The sequence below is a fragment of the Dioscorea cayenensis genome, chromosome 14, assembly GCF_009730915.1.
Source record: "Dioscorea cayenensis subsp. rotundata cultivar TDr96_F1 chromosome 14, TDr96_F1_v2_PseudoChromosome.rev07_lg8_w22 25.fasta, whole genome shotgun sequence".
NCBI classification, from domain to species: Eukaryota; Viridiplantae; Streptophyta; class Magnoliopsida; order Dioscoreales; family Dioscoreaceae; genus Dioscorea; species Dioscorea cayenensis.
The window spans coordinates 2,315,770-2,332,071 of NC_052484.1; the positions used below are offsets into that span (position 1 = coordinate 2,315,770).

A 16,302-nucleotide genomic window follows, 5' to 3' on the forward strand; every position below is an offset into this window, starting at 1 on the left:
TGTATGAATTCCCAATGCCTCGAACTCATGTTATGTCTCAAATCGGCAATTGTTTCCACTATTGGGACCAAATAACACATCTCGTTGACAAGGTTGGTGGCCATATCTCCAGTATCTTCAGCGAGACCAACAATTAATGAGCTATCAATAATTATTAAACGGTAACTAATGTACATAAGCGGATACACAATATTTTAAATGGAAACCATTTTAGCTAAACGGTAAAAAACACTTTTAATGAGAAACAATTTTTTCATCCATGCAACACAATTTATCTGAACACAACACACACAATTAATGTTCTCCCACACATCACAACACTGGAAGATACAACTATAAGATACAGATTATCTTCCTGGAGGAATAGAATGACACTATTCCAAATTACAGACCAGAGCATACACAACTACATAGGAATAAAATAACACTAGAAACAAAAATATGGATAAAAACAACCCTACAGCCACCAAGAATCCTTCAGCAATTGCCATGTTGCTTTAATACCTTAAGATATGACTTTGGTTGATTCAAGAATGGAGAGATGGTGTCAAGGAAACAATGGAATCTCTTGTGATATTCTTCCCAATGCCTTCAATGTTGAACAGAGAGCTTCACGGTGGCAAACAAATGCAGAGAAAAGAAAGTCCTTCGACTTCTTCCCTCTAACAACAAAAAAAAGGCAAGTGAGAGAAGGCACACACGGCAACCATCGCGCCTCCCTCGGGATTCATAACATGCTAAACCGCCAATTCCCAACGTGGGCAGATGGTCACAGGCATTAATGACTGTATCGTGGCTTTTTGGTCTTTTCCCTTCAAATATAGTGGTGTTAGCAACAGTTTGGATCTAAAATGAAAGAAATATATAAAAGAGGGACCTTTTGTGAATATTAAAAATCATGAGTTTTTGTGCATAACCAAACTTGAATTGGGCTATTTGTTCATTCCCTGTAAAAGATATTATAAAAATAATTAATAGAGTAAGTTTTTTTTTCCAAATTTAATTATAATTTTTAAGTAATAAATTGCATAAATATTTTTAAATGATTTCTTAAATTAATTAATTAATTTTACTTAAATTAGTTTTTATAAAGAGTATTAAATAATCCATGATAATAATACATAATAAGAGTAATTTCAGCATCTTGTTTTCATAGAAACTATATTTGTAAATTTACATCAAATCAAATAAGCAAAAAATAAATACCTTATTTTTAGTTACAACAAAGTAAAACAATAATGATGTAAATTAAAATACAACATTTTCACGTGCATGTAACTTCACTTACATGTAATTTAATTTAGAGACAATCAACAGTCCATTCAACAAACATAACTTCGAACGCAAAACACACCAACGGAAAAAATTGTGGCATTCAGATGCCATGCTTCATATAATAATGCCCACCAACACAGTACAAAACTGCAAATGGGAGCATCATAATACCAAACATAACAATAGAACAATGCTCCCCAGGCAATAAGCATACAAAACTCAAATGGTGATATGCCTACAAAAGATTTCAGTGTCTACATCACAAAATTTAAACCACAAAAAAAAGTAAAAAAAAAAAAAAAAGAACATTCCTAATTGGTATTCTGAATTATAAGTCATTTGTCAAGCTCCATTGCTTGGGCCGCTTTAGCCTTCGACAATGCTGACAGTTTAGTCTTCAACTTCTTCTTTCCTACTTGAAAACCATTAGAATTCTTTTTTCTTTTATTCTCAGTGCCATCGATCTGAAGAAATCAAGACAAATAAGCAAAATAAAATCAGTTGCCTTGAGGAATGATTGTCGGTAACAATATAATAGTGAAAATTTCACTCCTTGAGTACGAGGAAATGCTAAATATAACAAATTACATATGTTTGTAGCATCAAAGACTAAGGCTCAGTTGATTCCCATACAGTGATGCCAAGGGTGTTGCTATAGAGCATTAAACTACAGAACATGTAACGACCCCGAGTCAGAAAATACAGAAAATCAATGGCAAAAGTGTCCATGATAATGAGTAGCGGTCACACTTCAGATGAAGAACATAGAAAGTGGTATGTAATCAAGGGCCAAAAACATACACAAAAACAAAAACAAACAAACAGTGGATCACAAGGATGATTACAAGATACCACTGATATTAGAAAAATTTAAATTTGCTTCATAATTCAGGAATGAGGATCTTATAGAATTCTGCTTGCACATAAAATCAAGGATGATTACAAGACTTAGTTCCCAATATCCATAATTTAGTGCCAAAAGCTCTGATTTACTATAGTCCCTTATAGAATCAACACTGTGCTAATGGACACTCATACAACTAAAATAATAATTAGCATTATAGCAACCAATGGGGTTTTTAATTGGGGGGATTCATCAATTGGGTGGTCATTGTAGCCAGCTGTCAGACAAACACCACATGACAACAAAGATCCCTCTAAATCATTCATTTTAAAAGTTCACTAAAACATGGCAAGTAGTCAACAGATCTAGTTGAAATGCATCCAGTGCCTTAGGCATAAATCAAAATCCTAACTTTTAGGTGAAAATAAAGATTTGAAAATTCATCTTGCATCTACTTCCATGCAACCAAACATTGGTTTTGAGTTTAACTGCAAATTTAAAAAATCCCATCCCACAATCCTTCTGACCAACCTCACAGAATTAATTCCACAGAAGATAGCTATAATTTTCAGTTATTAACCCAGCACAAACTCTACCAAAAGAGAAATTTTTGCAAAGAGAGATAGGACAAAAACATATTATGATAAACTAAACATTTACAATAGATCATCCAGACTAAGTCTTGATTATAGAGACCTTTCTATTTCAATCCTCAAAAATATCTCATTTTGTAACATCATTCTACATCATCTAAACGAACTCATCAATACTGCAATTAATGGAATTGAAGTCAATCAAACTTAAAGAATTAACATTATACAAAAACCAAATTTATGAATTCAAAAAAACAAATGATAATAATATCAAAACCTTCATTTTAGATTTTCTAGCTTGAAGCTTCTTTGATCTCTTCTCCTTCTCCTGTTTCTCTCCTGATTTAGGGCAAAAAAACACAAAATCAAGCAGGAAATTCACAGATCTAGGAATCAGATAGAATGTTGACTGCGAATCAAAGAATCATAGAAGAAAAACATAGGAAAAAAATACGAACTTTGAAGATCAAACTCGTGCTGCTTCTTCCTCTTCGCTAAGTTGTTCTTCTTCGACATCTCTCTCTCTCTCTCTCTCTCTCTCGAGCTCAGCTTCAACAAAGAGGATAAAACCCTAGAATTTTCGGGTCGGATCTATCAGTCAATCATTTTGATCCGTAACCCGTTATCACAAAAGAATGTCGGGATTAACAATAAACCAGTTGGATCCGCAACCCGTTAAGTAATTATTTTGCAAGAAAATTTATGTAAAGTTGATCAAATTTGATTTATTTTAAAATTAATTTTTTTATATTTAATTAATTTTTTTTTCACAAAGTCGACAAGCCACAAAACAAATGACAAACAAGTACATAGGTGCACCAGTTATAGTGGCTTGACTGATATCCTGGGGATAAACCCCTGTTATGTAACCCTGAAAAGGAGAACAAGAAATAATTCTCACACAGAACTCCCACAGAAGACTCTGAACATGAATTGTAATTTAAGATGTTTGAATATTTAATTAATTTTGACTATGTACCATTGTTAATACGTTTTTTCAAATTAATTATTTAAATAATTAAATATAATAAAAAATGTGATGGTAGTGAAAGTAAATTGAGATATTTTTCAGGTTTAAAAAAAAATCTTTAAATATTTTTAAGAAAAATGGTGCTAACTCCGGTACCCAATCTCCAGAAGCTCCAGAAGAAAAAACTAGGATGGAAGATTCTGTTACCTAAGCTAAATGCAGTATGGAGTTCCTTGGTCAGTTTACAGAATTTGGTGACAAGTGATCAGCAGTTTAATGAGCAAGTGCCTTAGTCTGCTTGTAGTCTTGCCCCTGGCTCAATTAGGAGTTTGTGTTTTTTATTTTTATTTTTTTTGTTTTTAATCTTGTACCTCGTCTTCTTTTTTCTTTTTTTCGTTTATGTATTGTTTCTGTTGCACTTTGTTAGTTTTCACTGCTAGTGGACTGCTTTATTGTTGTTATTCCTTTCTTTTTATTTTTAACGCATGCAACAATATATATATATATATTAAGAATTAAAATTAATTTTACTTCAAAATTATAAATAAATTAAAAGTTATTTCCTTAGACTTTGTTATTCTATATATGCTTTAGTCTCATAAATTAATATTTAACAATTATTGTTTTAATTTAATAAAATAATATTTATTAATGTCACGCAGAGGCACTATATTTGCTTGCGGTGAAGTAGTGAATAAAATAGACAAACTTTTCTTTATTTCAAACTTTCATTCATTTGTTTTAGTGCAATGGATTATTATTCAAACAAAGAATAAGTAAACTTAGAATCAAATCTTTATGTTTACAGTATTGTTGTAATATTGTGCAAAAAAGTATTATAGAAATATTGTAGTATTGTTCATTCAGATATTTATTGAGTCCTTTGTAGAAAGATGTCATTTTTTTTCTCCTCTAGAGTTGTATAGCATGAGGATTTATTTGTTCAATTTAATTTGTATATATCTTCTAGGTATACACATAATAAAGCTCCAATCGTTCGATGTAACATTTTGCCAAGTTAATCTTGTGGTTATTTATTTTATTTGTACAATGGAGAATGACCGCTTAAAATAAAATAAATAGTCAAATAATTTTGGTAGTTGTTCTAGTATGACTATTTATTTGAGCAGTTGCCATTAGCAAAAGCCATGTTTTACTTTTTTTTATTTTTAATTTATAATTTTAAGCAACCATTCTTTGGTTTATACGGGTCATATCCATGATTATAAACAGTATATATCAGCCTCCAACCAAGGACACAAATAGAAAAGCATCCTGCCAATTCATGAGCATGCCGCACCATCAAGTCGGCTATCTAATTTACAAGGAAACAAATATTTTTATTAATTATTGTTATTAAATAATAAATTATATAATTAAAAAAACAACCTGAAATTTGGTCATGGACACAAATCATATATAGTTATCTGTAAAATAACAACTATCATATTTATATAATTATCAGTTTCTAAAATTAATAGTACAATGGAGAAAAATAAAATATAACTATAAGATATATAAGTATCAATATCTAAAGTCACCACTATTTTGAAAAAAAATAAAATATAAACTATCCTAATCATATCAACGATTTTCAGGTCTATTAATAATGCCTATTATGAGCGCTCAACCGGTGGGCTCCATGATTAAAAAATTTTTATTTTAATTTTCTTTTAATAGAGCCATTGCAATATAACTTTTAATATTTTTTAATATTTTTAAAATTTAACGGTTGAAATGTGACAATGACTCTTAATTAATTTTTTCAATTAATATTTTTATTTTTATTTTACATCTATAAATACACCCACATACTCAAGCAAACCTTAACATTCTTCTCTATTTCTTCATCTTAAAATTTTCAATTATCTTATAGATAAAAATACTTCTCCATTTTCAAAATTTTCATATTCTTTTTTCCTGCCAAATATGGAAAATTTCCAAAATTATCCTCAAAACCCACAAAATTATCCCACTTCACAAAATTTTCCCCATTTTTATCCAAATACCCAAAATCAATAAAATGTTCCATATGGCTATCCTATGTTTTCTAGACCTAGTTTCTTCAATCCAAGCATGGGTATGATAAGTCACCAAATCAATGTTGAAACAAAGTGGCTTTCAGATTCTTTTAAGCGACCCTGAAAATTTGGATAAAAATTCTCATGCCAATCAACAGAATATAACAGAAACAGGTTCATTTTCTGACTCTCAGTTTCTCCCTTTTTCCACACAACCAGGGATTGAGAATATCGTTCTGAATGAAGACCAACGTGAAGATCAAGTTGAAAAATGACAACTATGGAGCATGGAAGATGATAAAATGCTTGTGAGTGCATGGCTTACAATTTCAACTGATAGCGTTGTGGGTATTACCCTGAATGATAGAACGTTTTGGAAAATAGTAACTGACTAGTTCAATGAAAATCGGCGATCTGGTCCAAGGAGAAAAACAACTAGCTGTAAGCAACATTGGTTTTGGATGATTCCACTTATTAATGAATTTAACCAAATATACAACAAATTATTAGGGGAGCATCATAGTGGATGGAGTGACGATCAAGTGAAGGAACATGCTCGTACACTATATTATCAGAATTGTAAAAAGCATTTCATCTATTAGCATGTTTTGGTCATGTTGAAAAATGATCCAAAATGAAAACCAAATACTCCTCTTGCTAGGTCTTTAAAGAAATTAAAGATCAATGAAAGTGGTGCTTATACATCATCATCCAATGTAGATACAAGCATTGATGTAGATGGCAGTGAGTTCGAGGTCTGTCCTATTGGCCAAAAAGTAGTAAAGACAAAGAGAAAAGGGAAGTAAAAAATGGTGGGTAAATTTTTCCAATGAGTACCTAAGTTTGGCCTTATATCAGTTTGAGCACTAACTTTCAATTTGTATCAAAATGAGCACAAAGTTTTAATTTTGTTTCTCCGGTGAGGCAATTGGGGGATTCTGGTTATCATCGATTGACCTGAAAGCCGTAAATATGATGTGGACACCCAGGAACCAACTCAGCACATGTCCACATCATCAACTTATACACGTAGCCTAATTGGCTACCACATCATCATCCCTTTCCTTCCTCCCCTTCCTTATCTTCATCCCTTTCCAGCTTGGTTGATTATGTGGATAGTTGCTAACTTGGTTCCAAGGTGTCTACATCATATTTCCGGCTTCAACGTCACTCGATTATAACCAAAATCCCCCAATTGCCCCGCCGGAGAAACAAAATTAAAATTTTATGCTCATTTTGATACAAATTGAAAGTTAGTGCTCAAACTGATATAAGGCCAAACTTAAGTACTCACTTGAAAAATTTACCCCAAATATGGTCAAAAAACCAAACGTAGACTAAGAAATGGAAGCAAGGTGGGTAGAATTACGAGAATGGGGGAATAAAAAATTAGTAGAAGTGAGAATTTTGAAAAAAAAAATCTTTTGAAATGGTTGCTGATCATCAAATCTTGACCATGGATAGCCACATGAATGTTGAACAACTCGAGAATCATCGTCTTATGTGTAATGTTATAAAATCAAAATATAATATTTAAGTTTTATTTGTTTTATGTTTAATGCAATGGAATTTTAATATTATGTAATTTTAAATTCTAGTCACGTAATATAATTTTATTTTTAATGCAATGTACATAATGTAATTCTATTTATAATGTAATGTGTGTTTGAAAACTAGCCCTTAGCCTTTGTAAACTAACTGTTATAATCTAGCCGTTGATGGATGATTCAGAAGAAAAGATGTGTGCATTACTCAATGAATTGGGAGAGGCAGAAAAAGCGTGAATCATCTAGTGGCCCTAAAAGAAGCCGAAGGCATCTGAATCGTGATCGTGAAGTAGGGCACGAAAGGCTTTTCAATGACTACTTTGCCATGAACCTGTTTATCTTGATAATGTATTTCGTTGAAGATTTCGAATGTGTAAGGCGTTATTTTCTGCGAATTGTAGAAGCACTGGCAAGTAATTCAAAATATTTTCAATTAAAGGTTTGATGCAACTGGTAAACAAGGGCTTTCACCACTTCAAAAATGTGTTGCTGCTATTCGATAATCAGCATATGGGGCACCTGTTGATCAGTATGATGGGTACATATGAATTGCTGAATGTACTGCAATTGAGTGCCTATTTAAATTCTGTCGATGTATTATTAAAATTTTTGCAGGAAGATATCTAAGAAGACCTAATAATGATGATGTTGGACGTTTACTTCAACTATATTCTCAGCGACATGGCTTTCCTGGTATGCTTGGTAGCATAGATTGCATGCATTAGCATTGGAAAAATTGTCTAGTCGTATGGAAAGGCCAATTCACTTGAGGCGATCAAGGGGTTCCAACAATTATGTTGGAAGCGGTTGCTTCAGCAAACCTATGGATTTAGTATGCATTCTTCGAAGTTGCTGGTTCTATTAATGATATCAATGTGCTCAATTAATCTCCTCTGTTCAATGACGTACTTCATGGATATGCTCCATCAATTCAGTTCAATTTTAATGGTACAACATACACGAAATGATATTATCTTGATGATGCCATATATCCAAATTGGGCAACATTTGTGAGAAGTTTTTCATATCCGAAAGACCCAAATAGATTCAAGTTCAAATAAATGCAAGAGGCTGGAAGAAAAGATGTTGAGCGAGCATTTTGCGTGCTTCAATCTCGATTGGAAATTATTCATGGCCTTGCTTGTTTTTGGCACAGGGAAAAGTTGAGAGATATAATGTATATATGCATAATATTGAATAACATGATAGTTGAAGATTAAGGGGATACAATCACAAATTTGGATGAAGAAAAAAGTGAATTGCCATTTCTCGTCAGTTGAGAGTGCACTTAAGATTTTCAACAATACATAAGAAGAAATGCCGAAATACGTGATCAAGAAGTACACCGTCAACTCCGATCCGATTTAGGAGAGCATATTTGGCACCACTTCTGAGTGAACGAAAACGAAAATTAATTCTTTTATGTCTTTTATTAATGACTTTAATTATGTAATATTTTTAGTATTTTTTAATTTAAATAAGTTGTTTTTTTATTTCTTGATGATCTTGATAAATTATTTTTTATTTATTCACATCACAAATTAATTGTTTTTTTCAAAATAATATAGAACATTTTTATTATATTTTAAATATTTATTTTGAAATATAATTTTAAATATGTTATTAAATTTTGTTTTAAATATTCAAGGATTTATTAAAAAAACTATGTTTTAATGAAATATATTAATGTTATAATAGTTTAAAAAATTGGATGAAATAATTGTGGATCACATTTCATAGTATAAATAATGAGAGATAATTTAATGAGTTGATGTGTTGATTATAGGTCTCATTTTATAGTATAACTATTATGGGAGATAGTTTAATGAATAAGAGTTTAATGGGTTGATGAGGCGGTATAATCATCAAACTCTAAGATAGCCTAACTATTAAAGATGCCCTCAGGTCCTCTATGCGATTTTTTACACAGATATCAATTCCAACATAATGAAAGACACTTGCGTTAGAGGGAATAACTTCCTTGTGCACATCCTTGAGGTGACTTGGTAAAATCCTTCTCCACACACATATAATAATCATTAAAATCTTAAATCATTCCTACACAACTCTCACAATATAAACTGGAGGTGGGCCCGTGACCAGGCCGGTTCAATGAACCGCAACCGCCCCGTCATGTAAACGGGCCGGTTAAAGTTGGCTCGCCAAGTCAACCCGCCAAGTCAGGCCCGGTTTGGAATCGGGTCAAGTCTGATTTGATAATTTTTTTTTCTTTTTTTTTTGAACTTTCTAAAATTTTTTTAAACTTTTTTTTAATTTTTTTTAATGGGTGGGTCAAATCGGCCCGGCATGTCAAACCCGCTGGGTCAGGCCGATTCTAGTCCTAGCTCCCTATGACCTGGACCCACAGAGTCAAACGGATCAACCTGCTCCGACGGGTTCTACACCTTTGCCATTCTGGATTCAGGTCGGGATCAATAAACCGCAACCCAACGAATCAGGCCCGCAGGGCCTTTTGACTGGCCCATGCCCATCACTACCCTAAACAATCCATAGAATAAATTAAACAAGTTCCACCTTACCTTCTTCTCCTACCATCCTCTATCTCTTCTCCCTCAATATCATCCAACCAAAAAAATAAATCATCCTCTCAACACCTCCAAACATCATCACCATCATCATCATGAACAACAACAACAACAACAACAACACAACAATATTAGTGATCCCTTTCCCTGCCCAAGGCCATCTGAACCAACTCCTCCACCTCTCCCTCCGCCTCTCCACCTCCGGCCACTTCTCCTCCGTCCACTTCGCTGGCTCTTCCATCCATAACCGTCAAATCATCTCCCGTTTCCAAGGCTGGCCTTCCTCCTCCCTCTCCACTCTCCGCATGCACGACTTCCCTTTACCACCTTTCTCCACTCCCCCTCCCAATCCCTCCTCCATTTTCCCTGACCACCTTCTCCCTCTCCTCCACTCTTTATCCCATCTCCAACCCTTTCTTTCCTCTCTTCTCCACGACCTCTCCTCCTCCTCCAAACGCCTCATCCTCATCCATGACCCTCTCATGTCCTTCGCTGCAAAACAAGCCCTCTCTCTCAAAACATCCACTCACATCCAAGTTTTCAAGTACATATGCACTCCTTGCTTTTACCAACTCTCCTTCCTACCTAACCAAACCTCAAGTGATCTTGTTCTTAAGCAATTCCCTGGTTGTTTTAATGACACTTTCTTGGAGTTTAGGAATCGTGGACATTATAATGATAAGGACGCTGTTGAAGATGGGTTTATTATTAATACTTGTGAAGCAATTGAAGGTGAGATTATTGAAGATTTCCGGCGAGCTAAGGCTGGGAAGATAGTGTTTACTGTTGGTCATGTTCATCCTCTTGTGGTTGGTGGTGGTGCTTGGAGAAGTGAGGGTTTGGAATGGCTTGATAAGCAAGTGGACAAGAGTGTTTTGTATGTTGCCTTTGGTACTACTTCTATGATGTCTGATGAACAGGTCAGTGTTTTTGATTTTTTTTTTTTTTTAAATCAATAAAGAGTAATGTTATTCATTCCAAAGTAACCCAGAAATGGGAATCTCACCTTTGGAATTGCATTCGAGACACTATTTTAAGATCACTCAATGCTATTGATTCTGAAATAGTGTCACATAAAAGTTATTTTTTCAAAAAATAAGTATAGGACTAATTAAATGTTTTTATAAATATGAACTTTAAATATAAGTCTTTTTTAATTAATGGTAGTCTTTAAGCTATGATCTCCAATTAATTGGGTTGGACTTGACCAAGAAGCCGGAGAAAAGTCTTCGCTATGTGGTTTTTGAAAACCACTTTCATGATGACCATTGAATAAGTGAGAAGCTTTTGTTTTGCCACTCTTAATAGAATATTATTTATATATACATACAAAATAGATGATCAGAAAAAAAATAATTTTTTTTTTCAATACTCCTACAACTCATGATCTATTAACAAGCCCAGTGGGACCTCCAGCTTAGAGAATTAGAGCACCTGTCTATGTCTAATGACACATGAGATTAGGGGTTATAACTATATCATATTTTTATTTTACATTTATTTTTTTTAATTAAAAATATAGATAAACCATGAGTATCTAGGATTGGAACCATCCACCTTTGAGTTGCTCAAAAGAGATAAAATATTACATACTCTATTGCATGAGTGATAAATCTAAAAATTAATATATTTTTATAAAATATATATGTCCTTCAGATTTATTTGTGTTTTTCATCTTTTTATGGTTTTAAAAAAAATTCCCAGAGGCTTTTGCAAACCTAATGCCTAGTTAATCCCTCTCTTGTGTCCATAATACTTATAGAAATGTTTATATTTTTATTTTATTTACGTATAATATAGTGAACTACATTTTGTTGTGTTTGGTGTCATTTTGTTTTATGTAATTTGTTGTCATGTTCTATTTGTATTTTATGGATTTTATTAAATAAATATGATTTATCAATTTTTCATGAAAAAAAATTCTGCCTCTTCATTATGAGACTTAATTTTTTTTCCCTTACATTTAAATAATTTTACCAAGAATATCAATATATATTTCACATTGGTGCAGATAGAAGAGTTAGCAATTGGATTAGAGAAGAGTGAGCAAAAGTTCATATGGGTCCTGAGAGATGCTGATGGTGGTGATGTATCTGCTGATGAACAAAACGCTGACAAGAGAAGAAGAAAGTTGCCACCAGGATATGAAGAAAGATTGAAAGGTGTTGGAATGGTTGTGAGAGATTGGGTTCCACAGTTGGAAATACTAGCACACAAAGCCATTGGAGCATTCATGAGTCACTGTGGATGGAACTCATGCATGGAGAGCTTGAGTTTTGGAGTGCCAATTCTTGCATGGCCCATGCACTCGGACCAACCAAGGAATGCCATGTGTGTGAGTGAGTATTTGAAGGTGGGGTTCATGGTGAGGGATTGGGAACATAGAATGGAAGTTGTGAGCTCAATGGTGATTGTGGAGGTGGTGAAGAGATTGATGGTGAGTGATGAAGGGATGGAGGTGAAGAATAGGGCAAGGGAACTTGGTGAACAAATTAGGGTTAGTGTTTCTCATGGTGGTTCTTCTTGGAAAGAGATGCAATCCTTCATTTCATATATTAGTACATGATTTGAGATTTCTTTTAACTTCTTGTAAAATTTATATATTAATAAATAAAATAAACGGGAAATGGTGTTGAGGTTTCTCTCAAATAAACCTGAACATTCTTCTCCATTTCTTCATCTTCAAATTTTCAATTATATTACGGATAAAAATACTCTTCCATATTCCCAAGCTCCGAATTTTCTAAATGATATTCAAAATTTTCCATATTCTTTCTTCCAACCAAATATTTAAAATTTCCAAAATTATCTTCAAAACCCACAAAAGTATCCCACTTCACAAAATTTTCCCCAATTTTAAAAATCAACCAAATTTTCCATATGGTTATCCAATGTTTTATGGACCTAGTTTCTTCAATCCAAGCATGGGTATGACAAGTCAACAAATCAATATTGAAACAAGTGGCATTCAGATTCCTTCAAGCGACCCTGAAAATTTTGATAAAAATTCTCATGCCGATCAACAGAATACAACAGAAATAGGTTCATTTTCTGACTCTCAGTTTCCCTCTTTTTCCACACAACCAAGGATTGAGAATATTGTTCTGAATGAAGACAAGCATGAAGATCAAGTTGAAAACGACGACCATGGAACATGGAAGACGATAAAATGCTTGTGAGTGCATGGCTTACAATTTTAACTGATAGTGTTGCTACTACTCAGAATGATAGAACATTTTGAAAAAGAGTGACCAACTAGTTCAATGAAAATCGGCGATCTGGTTCAAGGAGAAAATTACATCTAGCTATAAGCAACTGATAAGTGCTTGTGTACTAGTAATATGAAGTATTTTTTCTTACATTGAGCATTACTTTTTTTTTTAGATTTTATCGTTTATACATGTGTATTTGTGTTACTTTTGTGCATATAGGGTTGTGGAAACAATAGTGGAAGGAAAGAGCCAAAAGTAAATCTGTGGATGCATTTTGTTGATCAAATCTTGAATGGAACAAACGCGAAGACACAACACATGATTGTGTGCCAACCTCCGTTGTGCTCAAAGACACGTGATTGTGTGCCAACCTCCATTGTGCTCAAGCAATTACATGGTTTGGAGAGGCACAAAGGCAGTCACATTCGCGTGTCCCGACTTGTGCAATGCTAACAAGATTTTTGTCAATGTGATTTTTATTGAAGACGTAACTCAATCTACCGCATGGATGTGTGCCCATTCATATGGCCTCGATGAAGAGTGTGGATTCGGGAGTATTATAACGAAACACTATAGCAGTTACTGTTTATAGCTCGCAGAAATTGAAGTCCTGGAAATTCACACAGGCATGTGGAAATTCCACATGTCCATATGGATGCCCGATTACAGCCCTATTTAAGCCGCGACTTGTGACGTGTTGAATAATCTTTTCCCATATTTTCCTCAAGTTCGGAGGCGCTCGCGGCTAGGGTTTAGAGAGGTTTTGGCAAGGTTCTTAGAGTGGTTCTACAGCCTTCAACACTGCGTTCCTTTGGCAGATAGTTATTGGGGGAGCTTTCGTCGACACCAATTCGGCGAGGTGTGCCCTATGCTTGACGAGGGAACTTTTGGAGAAGATGAGGTTACTCGACAAGACCATCAACACGGAATATGAGGGGCTTTTACTTATGAATTGCATGTGTTTACTTTTGATTTCATTATTGATTGTATCTTATTCCATGGATAGCCAAACCCCTAGTGGGTGTTTGGACTTGTAAACCGTATGATGTTTTTGTTTCATTGACTTTTCATTATATTTCTTTAATTGATGCCTTTAATTGATTTCCAATCTTGAATGCTTGTTAAATTGATTTTCCTTTAAAGTGACACTAAGGTTGAGAATCTACACTTGTAATCCTTGTGAGTGAGTGACGCACCATAAGGGTTAGACAAAGCAAGATTGGAGAGGGTTGAGATGGTGAGTCGAGAGATAGCGGAACATTCCTTTTCCCTTCCGGTGTGATTTATCCTACATGTATATTCCAAAAGTTCTTTGCGACCACAATAGAGTGAAGTGCTAAGAGAGGAACTCCGTTGGGGCTTAGTTGCGCAAGAAACCGAGTAAAGCGTTGAAGCAATCCTTAGTGTTGGGGCTTAATTGTGACTAGGGGTCTTTCGCTTGGACCAAAGGGTTATATCTATATTAAGGAATAGGGTTTATCACTTGGAGTCCCTAGAGCTTTATGCAACTTTGCATAGTGTAGGGTTAGTCATGGTTGACCTTAGGTTTGGGACCGTATATTTTAGGTTTTTCACGACTCATTAAACATCAGTTAGGAGACATAATGATTGGTCCTGCATTTGAAACAATAGTTCTAGGGTAAGCAATGTACGGGTGCCCCATTTTCTATCGATTGCATCTTCTTTCATTTTATAGCGTCTCTCTTTCTTGTTTCTTTATTTCTTTTCACATTGATATTGTTCACACCACCTTTGAACCATCATCATCATAGTTAAATAGCAACTCTAGTATTTCCGATCACTATTCTCTGTGATACGACTACTCATTCACCAGGGTACTTATTACTTTGACAACTCGTGCATTTGCGGTACACACGCAAGGGGTGCGTCAACAATATTGGCATTGGATGATTCCACTTATTAATGAATTTAACTAAATATACAACAAATTATTAGGGAAGTATCATAGTGGATGGAGTGACAATCAATTGAAATAACATGCTTGTACTCGATCTATATTATCATAATCGTAAAAAGCATTTCATTTATGAGCATGTTTGGGTCATGTTGAAAGATGATCCAAAATGGAAACCAAATAGTCCTCTTGCAAGGTCTTCAAAGAAATTGAAGATCAATGAAAGTGGTGCTTATACATCATCATCCAATGTGGCATCATTGATGGAAATAACAGTGAGGTCAAGGTTCGTCCTATTGGCCAAAAAGCAGCAAAGGCAAAGAGAAAAGGGAAGTCAAATGTGGTCGTAAAACCAAACGTAGAAGAAGTAATAGAAGCAAGATGGGTAGAATTACGAGAATGGAGGAATGAAAAATTAGTAAAAGTGAGAAGTTTGAAAAAATCTTTTGAAATGGTTGTTGATCATCAAATTTTGACCATGAATACTAGCCACATGAATGCTGAACAACTCGAGAATCATCGTCTTATGTGTAATGTTATAAAATCAAAATATAATATTTAATTTTTATTTATTTTATGTTTAATGCAATGTAATTTTAATATTATATAATTTTAAATTCAAGTCAATGTAATTTTATTTTTAATGCAATGTACGTAATGTAATTTTATTTATAATGTAATGTGTGTTTGAAAACTAGCTATTATAAACTAACCGTTATAATCTAGCCGTTGATTGATAATTTGGAAGAAAAGATGTGTGATTTAGTCGAGGAACGGGAGAAGCGGAAAAAAGGTGAATCATCTAGTGACCCTAGAAGAAGCCGAAAGCATCTGAATCATGATTGTGAAACAGGACATGAAAGGCGCGCTTTTCAATGACTACTTCGCCGATTAACCTATGTATCCTGATAATGTATTTCATCGAAGATTTCAAATGTGCAAGCCATTATTTCTTCGAATCGTAGAAGCACTGGCAAGTCATTCAGAATATTTCCAATTAAGGGTTGATGCAACTGGTAAACGAGGGTTTTCACCACTTCAAAAATGTACTGCTGCTAATCGACAATTAGCATGTGGGCACCGGCTGATCAGTATGACGAGTACATATGAATTACTGAATGTACTGCAATTGAATGCCTATTTAAATTCTGTTGATGTATTATTAAAATTTTTACAGCAAGATATCTAAGAAGACCCAATAATGATGATGTTAAACGTTTACTTCAACTACATTCTTAGCGACATGGCTTTCCTGGTATGCTTGGTAGCATAGATTGCATGCATTGGCATTGGAAAAATTGGCCAATTCACTCGAGTGGATCAAGGGGTTCCAACAATTATATTGGAAGTTGTTGCTTCAACAGACCTATGGATTTAGC

At 34.1% G+C, this 16,302-nt stretch overlaps 2 protein-coding genes across 2 annotated transcripts; one reads left to right on the forward strand and one right to left on the reverse strand.

The window, feature by feature from the left end:
• Positions 1-1,359: 1,359 nt before the first annotated feature.
• LOC120276351 lies at positions 1,360-3,314 on the reverse strand. Its single transcript, XM_039283079.1, has 3 exons — positions 3,171-3,314; positions 2,990-3,051; positions 1,360-1,739 (listed from the first exon to the last, which is right to left on the reverse strand). Exons 1-3 carry the CDS (start codon positions 3,226-3,228, stop codon positions 1,611-1,613), a joined length of 249 nt encoding a protein of 82 aa, XP_039139013.1. The 5' UTR covers positions 3,229-3,314; the 3' UTR covers positions 1,360-1,610.
• Positions 3,315-9,796: 6,482 nt separating this feature from the next.
• LOC120276349 (zeatin O-xylosyltransferase-like) lies at positions 9,797-12,445 on the forward strand. Its single transcript, XM_039283072.1, has 2 exons — positions 9,797-10,716; positions 11,808-12,445. Exons 1-2 carry the CDS (start codon positions 9,892-9,894, stop codon positions 12,360-12,362), a joined length of 1,380 nt encoding a protein of 459 aa, XP_039139006.1. The 5' UTR covers positions 9,797-9,891; the 3' UTR covers positions 12,363-12,445.
• The last annotated feature ends 3,857 nt before the right edge of the window (positions 12,446-16,302 follow it).